The sequence below is a fragment of the Orbicella faveolata genome, unplaced genomic scaffold (assembly GCF_042242905.1).
Source record: "Orbicella faveolata isolate gen_17 unplaced genomic scaffold, um_ofav_v1 contig_47, whole genome shotgun sequence".
NCBI classification, from domain to species: domain Eukaryota; kingdom Metazoa; phylum Cnidaria; class Anthozoa; order Scleractinia; family Merulinidae; genus Orbicella; species Orbicella faveolata.
This window is the reverse complement of record NW_028301577.1, coordinates 19,673,195-19,682,380: the sequence shown is the minus strand read 5'-3', so window position 1 is coordinate 19,682,380 and position 9,186 is coordinate 19,673,195. Positions and strand designations below refer to the sequence as shown.

At 41.0% G+C, this 9,186-nt stretch overlaps 1 protein-coding gene across 1 annotated transcript in view; it reads right to left on the bottom strand.

Annotated features, from left to right (window-relative positions):
• Positions 1-2,798: 2,798 nt before the first annotated feature.
• LOC110066937 (unconventional myosin-XVIIIa-like) overlaps positions 2,799-9,186 on the bottom strand; it is a 41,536-nt gene continuing 35,148 nt past the window's right edge. Inside the window, exons 31-40 of the mRNA XM_089279246.1 lie at positions 8,774-8,917; positions 8,567-8,617; positions 7,648-7,761; positions 6,967-7,083; positions 6,545-6,628; positions 6,184-6,264; positions 6,042-6,098; positions 5,682-5,779; positions 5,450-5,537; positions 2,799-4,995 (exon numbers count right to left, since the gene is read on the bottom strand). Coding sequence (XP_089135372.1) covers positions 4,432-4,995; positions 5,450-5,537; positions 5,682-5,779; positions 6,042-6,098; positions 6,184-6,264; positions 6,545-6,628; positions 6,967-7,083; positions 7,648-7,761; positions 8,567-8,617; positions 8,774-8,917 — 1,398 coding nt within the window. The 3' untranslated portion in view covers positions 2,799-4,431. The remainder of the gene's footprint in view (positions 4,996-5,449; positions 5,538-5,681; positions 5,780-6,041; positions 6,099-6,183; positions 6,265-6,544; positions 6,629-6,966; positions 7,084-7,647; positions 7,762-8,566; positions 8,618-8,773; positions 8,918-9,186) is intronic.

The window sequence follows — 9,186 nt, the reverse complement described above, 5'->3', positions numbered from 1 at the left end:
CTGGATATTTGAGACAGTGGTGACTTAATTATGTACCAGTATCGGTACAATATTGGTTTATTGCAAGAGATATATGGAGAGACTGTTGCTAAGTTTAAATTTATAGCACTCGAGTGAAATAAAGTCTCCTCTAGTCACCTTAAGTCGCCTTAAATCGCCTTAAGTCGCCTTAAGTCGCCTTAAGTCACGTAAAATCGCCTTAAATCGCCTAAAGTCGCGATGTCTTTTCTGCCAATTTTGCTTAAGTTGCCTAAAGTTGCCGTAAATCGTCCAAAGTCGCCTTAAGTTATGGCGACTCAAGGTCCCAGAGTAGGCCTAGAAAGCAAGGCTGTCTAAGTAAGTAACAGGGCAGAGTCTGAACTAAACTCCGCCTTGTTTTAGATTTAACTAGTTGCGTTTCGTCTTTGGCAGGAAATGCGAGATGTGACCACGTGACATTGTCAGTCCCTGAGTTGCGCTTGCGGTGAAATCGCGTTCCAAATTTTGATGAAAACGAAAACTTCTGCTTTCCCCTTTTACATGGAAGGAACTCACTGAGATCCCAAGGGGAAAGCGGGAGGTTGCGAATAGCAGAACGCATGGAGGACGTGCGATGAAAGCTTTCATAGGTGACGATGGTTTGTTCTGAGGCAGAATAAAAACATTAAAAAAGTCAGGTTTTTGATAAGCCTTACGTCGTTATAAAATTTGTTTAGTAAGTCTATTGTTCCCTCTTATCTTTACAAAGATTCGTGTTTATTTTGCTCTCGTTTGTACGAGGTTATCCATTCTTTTTTAAAGTCTTCGCATAATAATTACTGTCTTAAAAAACGGGGCTTGACAAGACGAAGGGAATGCTAGATGGGCTAATTTCACAGTAATCCAGGTTTGATCGCTAATCTTCACTGAGCATTTTTGCTACTAAATAAGTTCAAGTAAAAATGAAAATAAAAAATATCAGAGTTACACACAAAAAATGATGAGTTTGACGCGAGCATGGAATAAAGAACAACAAGAGATTATCAAGGTAAGAGAGGGAATCCTTCATATAGGCCCAAGGTAATCCCCCAAGTTATTTTTAGACATGGTATCCAGATCTTCCGCGGATGTTATTCGCGCGTCGTTAAGGCGCTTCGGCCCTCGCTATGTTTTAATACTTTTCGAAAATTTAGTTGGACTGTTCAAATAAAAGACATTTCCCCTGCAAACAATTTTCGACTTACGAATCTCGCAAGAATGAGATTCATTCAGTTTGTCTCAGTCAGTCATCCCAAACAAAATATAGTAAGACAGCGTCAAAATTTGAAAAAGAAATTTTAAAACTGAATTGGCCGTTTCAGTTCGCGTTCTCTCGAAAACGCAGAATTTGACTATTGTTTTTGTAAAGAATGGCAAAGAAATGAACAAAGAATTCTAACGCACGCGTACCTAGCCATTGTATTCGTTGCCGTTGTGGTTTGCTTATGAAACTCCCCAAAACCGAATGAACGGCAAAAGAAGGAACAGTCAAACAATCACAAAGCAATTGGAAGACCAGCCGAACATGAAGACGGCTAAGAGTGCAGAAAACATCCATGCTATGAAATGTCTTTTGAAAATCACAACGTATAAAATGACTTTGCATTTCCCACCATTTCGTCTCAAGTGTCGTAGGTAGTTTCGAGAAAGTCGCTTGGGCTGTAAACGCATCGCGCGAGTAACATCCTCGGAATAACTGGGTACCAAGTCTAAAAGTAACTTGAGGGATTACCTTGGGTATAAGGCCTACATGGAGGATACCTCTCCTACCTTGATAATCTCTTGAGGAAATACAATCAAACCTCCACTAACGGCCACCTCCATACAACGGCCACCTCTCTACAACGGCCAATTTTTATCGTCCCGGCGAACGGGACGATAAAATGGGATAATATGGTGTTGCAACATTATCGTATTTCTGGGTAGTACGAGGGAGGGAAATTTCTCAATGGGAAGTACAGCATATTTTTTTCTCAAAATCGACTTTTACATGAATAAAACATTTAAAATATGGATAAGTCTCAGCAGTAACCTTATGCTAATGACGCAAAATTTTGACCCAATACTGTGCAAGCTCTCGTAAGCGACCACCTCCCGTAAGTGACCACCTAGGCTTGACATTTTACTGATTGGTTTCGCGCGAAAACTCATTTTGACAGAGGCAAAACGCAACTCGGAAATGGCAGAACGGTGGCGTAGCGCTGTAGGGGCGCAAGTGACGCTTACGAGCGTTAAATGATCGACAAGTCTGGGTTGCAATCAGCCCGGGCCAAGGTGTTGTGTTCTTGAAAAATACACTTTACTCTCAGTGCCTCACTGCACCCAAGTATATCAATAGGTACCGGCGGCGGCCTTTAAAGATTACCCAGCAAAATGCTCGGGGGTTACCCTGTGATGGATCTGCATTCTACCCAGGGGTAAGAACCGTACCCTTAGTCTCCGTCCACACTACGCGGAAGAAATTTCAATGTCTTCTGTCCACAATACGCCGGAAAAATTTGAAAACATAACAATCAATGGCGGCAGAAAAGCTTCAGGGTTAGGGTTAATCACATGAATATCACTGGTACATAACTGTTTCCAATTTTTTTTTTCCGTAAACACAAAACCAAAAGCCAGCGTTTTCAAATTCCTCCAGTATGAAGAGCGTTTTCGACAAGCTCCGTTTTCGTGACGGATTTGTGTGAACGGTAGGTCTAACCGGAGAAACAAATCCGCGTTTTCAAATTCCTCCGGGGTTGTGAGGGAGGGGCCTAAGGAAGTTCAATCAAGAGGTTCGAAACAAACGCAACAACAAGATCAACGTTAAGGGTCTGTCACTTGTATTTACACCCATCAAATCCCTCATTTACAGCCAACATAGCGACGAAACAACACTTACAAAAATAACTACTCTAACTAAATTAACTCTGTTCAGTCATTACTATAAAATATCTTCAAGTGATTTACATATACGAGCAAGGCTTGTGCAACAATTAATCTGTTTTATGGAACCGTATCTAACACCTTAAACCCCAATGACGAGTAAACAATTTCTCCTCACAATGTTCTGTGCATAGTTAAGAGTACGTTATGAGAATTAGTGAAATGATCACCAAGCGAAATATTCTCGACGTTTTAACATATTCTCCCAACAAAAAATTTACGAAATGTATTGACAACAGTCAGGAGAATTTGATGATGATATTGGGGCTTAGAGAGTTAATAGCTTCATTTTAAATCACCAAATCAAATTTGATTTGCGATCACTGGGAATGATTTTAAGCCTAGTCCAAATTTAGACTCAACAATTGACGAGTCACGGTTACACTTTACAAGGGGCACGTGATCAACTCGTGCAGATTGGCTTCTTCCAAACTTGGCTGTAAAATGTAACCAATCAAATGGCGCCTTTTAAACGACACATCAGAGACCACAAATGTTTAGCTTGCCTTTCGGGGCACCAGAAGATTAACTATAACAAAATTTTCTGCGGATTTTTCTTTGACCATATCTACTGTTATTATTCAAGAACTTCCAGAGCTCTCTTGCTCGTAAAGCCAAACAAAAGCCAGTAAAAGCATTTGTTGAACAGTCCGGGTTTTGTACAGTTCACTTTACGAGATCATGTCGTTGATTAAGTTCGTTTCTACTATCTTTTCCTTTTTTATATTTTCACCTGCAAAAACTAGTATTTCTGAAAAGGAAGGATAGCATATCTATTCCATAATTCGACTCACGTCATAAGGCATGTCTGTAACTATGTAACGCAACATAAATTACCTTAAATTACGCCTTTCAGCTCGAAGTACAACATTCTCTTCACCACAGAGATATTTCGAAACAATTTGTAATACACATATTGTACCTCGTGGTTGGGAGATTTTCACTGCGACATCGAACCGACATAACGAACAAACCAGCTTGTACAAAATTGGTTCGTTAGGAATGTTGTTCGATACAGCGAGTTCTTTACAATTTTATCACTAACATCCGAGTTTTTTGTTCACTGGGTATTTGCTGCAACGGAAATAAATATTGCTACGATTCATGAAATAAACCCCAATGACCTCTAATTTAAGGAAACAATGTCGAAAACGAAAAGCTTGTGTTGTTATGTTTGTCCACATTGTAATCCGCTTTCATACTTGTCATCGTTAGAGCTTCTCCTCACTGTCAGTTATCAAACACTATTCTAAAAAATCAATCCGTAATTGTTGAGTTTCCAGTAATCAAGGTTTGTTTTCAAGCTCTTCGAAGTGATGTCAATCCGTGCCACTCTTTAGCTGTTCTGTGGCAGTTTTCCTGTCAAATAACTACTGTTCCTCACCTGACAGGATATATTTTCGGGACGGTCACCACAATCAACGATGCGCTAACCGTAAATCTGTGTTCAAAGACGTCGTAAAATGGTTTTCACCGCAAAAAATCATTTACAACAATGTACTCCTCTCGTCAATGTATTGAATTATCGGTGGATTTCTTCTCGAAACTTCTACTCTTCTCAACGCTTTTTCTTCTCTTCTCTTCACTTCTCCTTTGTCTCTTTTCGACACTCGTATCATTTTCGTCGGTTCCCGATCTCGATCTCCGATGGGGTCGACCCTCTTGGCTTACCCTCCGACCGCCCTTTCGCGAGTCATTGAGGTCATCGAATACGTCCGAATCCACCGAATCGGCGGGAGGTCGCGATCCTCTTGTCGAACGAGGTAAATCGTCTTTGAGATCGTTCAGTTTTCGTTTGAGCCGATCACTGAGGTCATCCTCGTCGTCGAGTTCGTCGAGTGATCGATAAGACCTCGGCTCCGACGGTCGCGAACCACTGTCTTTAAAGTCATCGGAATCGTCGCTTAAATTGAGGTCTATATCATCGTCATCATCATCTCTAGACATGCCATCCGAGTCATAATGCATGTCGTCCTCCAAGGCGTGCTGGAGTTCACTTACTCGTTTCTTTGCCAAGCCTAATTCTTGTTTTAAGTTTGCTACAACTCCTTCAAGATGTTCAACCTCTCTTTCCTGTTAAACAAAAGAAATAATGACCCTTTAAGGACGTTGGCGCGAAATTCTTTTAAATTCTTCTGCTGTCAGATAATGCGGTACTTCTGTCAGAAATGCACAAAAAAATGGGAGTGAGTCACTGACTTCGTTTCCGAGATAAAGAGGGCGGAAAAGAGCCGAATTATTGCAGCCAGTACTGTAAGCAACGTATGGGAAACAGCATTGTTAAAGATAGGAACTACCAAACCGCGGAACAGTGACGCTGAAAAGTTGCACCTGCTCTTGCCTTTTTTAAAGACCAAAGCGATGTGAGAATCTAGGGCACGAGCTTTGAGAATTTAATTTTAATCAAAGAAGTTGATGTTTCTCTGAATTCTCGTCACCTGTCTGCTTACCAATGCAATGTTATCAGAAGGAGAATTTAGCTGTGGATCGCTCTCGAGAACTGAAATGCTAAATAAGAGATACTCACGGCATCGGTCTTTCTTTTCTTGTGTTCTTCTTCCTGTCTCGATAGTGAGGCCATCTCTTCCTTTAACTCTCGCATTTGACGATCCAGTCTAGAGATATGAAGGAAAAAACTATATTAGCAACAACAAACAGAAAGACAGGCACCACACTTTCTCATATCTGCCATAAAATCCGTCACGAATGGACTGGAGGACATAGAATATGTTGAACATGTATGGATGAGCAGTGTATACCTAGCGTTCTCCTGAGTAAGTTTGCTTTCTCTGAGCTGAATGTCCTCCTTTTCGTCATTGAGTTTTTGAACTTGGTCCTTTAACCGGCCGACTTGAACCTGGCAAACAATAACAAAGAAACACATTACAAATCTGTAACAGAAGGACACAAAAACAGTTTGCAGAAACAAATACCGCCTTCCAAAAAGCTTCGTATTAACGCAGGAAGAGTTTCCATTTGTTAACGTCCGTCAACTTTCCCCTGAAGACAGCGAGCTCAGTCGTTTCTATGTTAACTGCAAAGCTAAGAGAACGGCATACAACGAAAATTCGCCCTAAAGAAAATAGCTCCGTTGCTGGAAGAGACCCAAAAATGTGTACCTCTTGTCGTTTCTTAAATGATCCTTCCAAATCCAACTGCGTGGCTAGTTCTCTTCTCTGCAACACAAAGAAAGTGACATGAAAACAGTGGCTTGAAATAACCGTGATAATTGCATAAATAATGTTTAATAACAGTAAATACCTTGCTTTCCATTTGCTCAAATTGATGTTTTTCCACCGTGGACTCTTCCAAGTACGAGAGACGATTCGACATGTGCTGAACCTAAACAAGACAGAGAGGACGCTATTATCGACCACCCGTGTTTAAAGGTATTGCGTGACCAAGGCGTGACACTCAACATCATGGGGTTAGTTGCCCCACAGCTCTGTATTAACCCTTTTCACTTCGAAAGGTAGCGTTGTACTATAGTGCCGCTGCTGCTACACTACGTTTTGACTGTTCAGTAAACGTTAACAACGAGACTTGATTTCTAAGTACTGTCCCCAAAATTGCGTGACATTGACTTGTGTGCTGTATACTGTGCGTGACATAGTCTCCCTACCTTAGTTTCCAGGTTTTCGTGTTGAGTTGTCATCTCCTGAATGGTAGCCTCGCGGTCACGCAGTGTCGTCTGAAGTTCGGTCAGCTGAGAATGGAACATAAATTCCAAATAAACTAACAATGAGGTTGTGCGTGACAAGATGAATACACAGTAGGACAGTACATTACAGAGGGACTTGCACATGCAGAAATTTTACAACTGCTCCTTTCTTCTCACAAATACTTTTTTCATTCTTTCCTCGCAACGTTAGGAATGGCCCAATGGTCAAGCCAAAAAAAAGGGGAAAAAAGGAAAAACAAGAGAAAAGAAATGAACTTTCGATTTTTGCAAACAAGAGAGTTTGAACGAACTGAAACTGAAGACAGAACGAGGGACGGACAAAGAATCAGAGTCAAGGAAATAAATTTTGAGACAACACAAACCTGTTTGACAAGTTGTCTGTTCTTCTCCGTCAGTGAATCAATGTCGTCTTCGTCTTCGTCTACTTTACCTTGCAGTTCAGAGTTCTCCTTAAGCGTCGTCATGTACTTTGTCTCAAGCTACAAACCAAAACAGTTAGAAGATCAATAAAATGACCGTGAAATTTCGTAATTAATAAGGGGAACAATCACAGGGATTTTACTACATTTTTGGTCAAAACAACGACTAAGTAGCTTCGCTCGTTCACGAGATGCATCTAAGACCAAGACGAGTTTTTCTTTTATCATCTAAGGTGGACTAAACTACAGGGATTTCATTAACATTTTCAACAGAAGGGCAACTGGTTTTCACAGGCGGGCAACTAGATTTCTTTATAAGAAAAACCTTTTCCTAGAAGGTTAAACCAGGCGGGCAAAATCATCCTCGCAACCGGTCAATATGCCTGGTGCCCGGCCCTCAATGAAACCACTGCAATTAGTTTTATGCAAATTTGCCATAACATATGTCTGCCCGATTTTTCCAATTTTTCGATCCAAAACTCGTGAATGCGTAACGTACGATAATACCCCTTTTGCAGTAAAGCCACACGTTTCTATTGATTTCAAAGTCTTTTGGCTTATTGACGTGTTTAAGGGATGCTCATGATAGAACCCTTTTAACTTAGCAGGTGAGGTCTGAGTTACCTCTTTCTTGGACTTGGACAAAATATCCAGTTGACTCTGTAGATCGGCCACGTCCTCTTCAAGTTTTTTCTTGCTCTTCAGAGCGGACTGAGCAGCAAATTCCGCGTCTTCAAGCTGTAAATGACACGAACTGAAGGTTAAAATCATGCACCCTGCGACAGAATACCATTCAACGGTCCTCCTTGATATCTAATAATGGTTTCCTTGATTGATTCCAAATGTCTTAAAGAGTAAACTTACTGGGCCGACAGAGGAGGCCGGGGTTTATTCTCTGCATATTAGCTATTCATTGAACGTACGTAATTTACCGTGTTTTGCAACACTCGTAACTCGTCAAGAGAAGATTCTTAACGAAATTTTTAAACAAACTGAGGTCAGTCTAGTAAGGGCATAGACCGGAAAATATTACCTCTCTCATTCAGTATTACTACAGACTTGCTGGGCTCGGAGTCCTATTTGTCAACAGAAGTACAATATCTCGTTGCGTGAAGACCTCACGGCTGCGACGGAGACTATACATTAGGGAGTTTAAGAAACCAGGACGCGACGCCGAGGACAACGTCGGTTAAAAAATGATTTTATATCTTACCCAAGAATCTCGAGATACTCTAAAGTCATTTTCCTTTGTTTCTTAGTGTCAAAACTATCACGAAACTGAATCCGGGACAAGGCGAAACATTTGAAATAGAAATTAAAAAATTAGCCGTCGTGGTTCCCGTTCTACGAACAATACACACTTTGATCATTTCACGTTGTTGTTTTGCAGAGGACGGCAAAGAAATGTACCAAGAATTATAACGCACGTGCACAGCTATTGCTCTGCTCATTAAACCTTTTGTTTAACGACAGTCGCGTTGCCGTTGCCGTCGTGGTTTTCTTAAACTCCCTATTATGAAACCTGAATCCATAATTAGCTTACCTGGTTTTTCAAAGCCTTCATCTGGTTTCTTTCTTTTGGAAGCTTTTGGGACTGAGAACAAAAAAGAAAATTAGCTTAGCTCTGACACTACTAGACAAGTTAAGCAACGAAGACTAAGCCATCAAGTTAAGGAAACCTCTAGCTTTCAAGAAGACACCACGGGAGATGACTAAGATTAAGGGGGGTAGAGTGCGGATGACCACTGACCTGAGTTTCAATAACCGCCTGAGCATCTCTCAGAAGAGCTTTGGTCTTCTTCAGTTCTCGTCTCAGTTTCCTCTCGGTCTCGGCGTCGCCTCGTTCGTAATGATCGCGGAGTTCCTCGAGTCGTCTGTCGACTTCCCGTTTGGACTGAGAGAAAAATAACAATACACAAAGGAATCGAGTCTTTATCTTCAAGCGAAAAGGAAATTCCAAAATTACAGTACACTTAGTTAGAAAAACAACAAAGAAATAACATTAAGTCAAAATGGAATCAGGATGGATAAGTTTGAGAAAGGATTGAGACGAATTACGGAAACAAGAAATTGAAAATGTTGCATGATAGGCCATCCATGACGCAGCACCTTACGTAAGCCACTACGGAGCTCGACAAAGATGGTAAATGGATGCAATCAAAT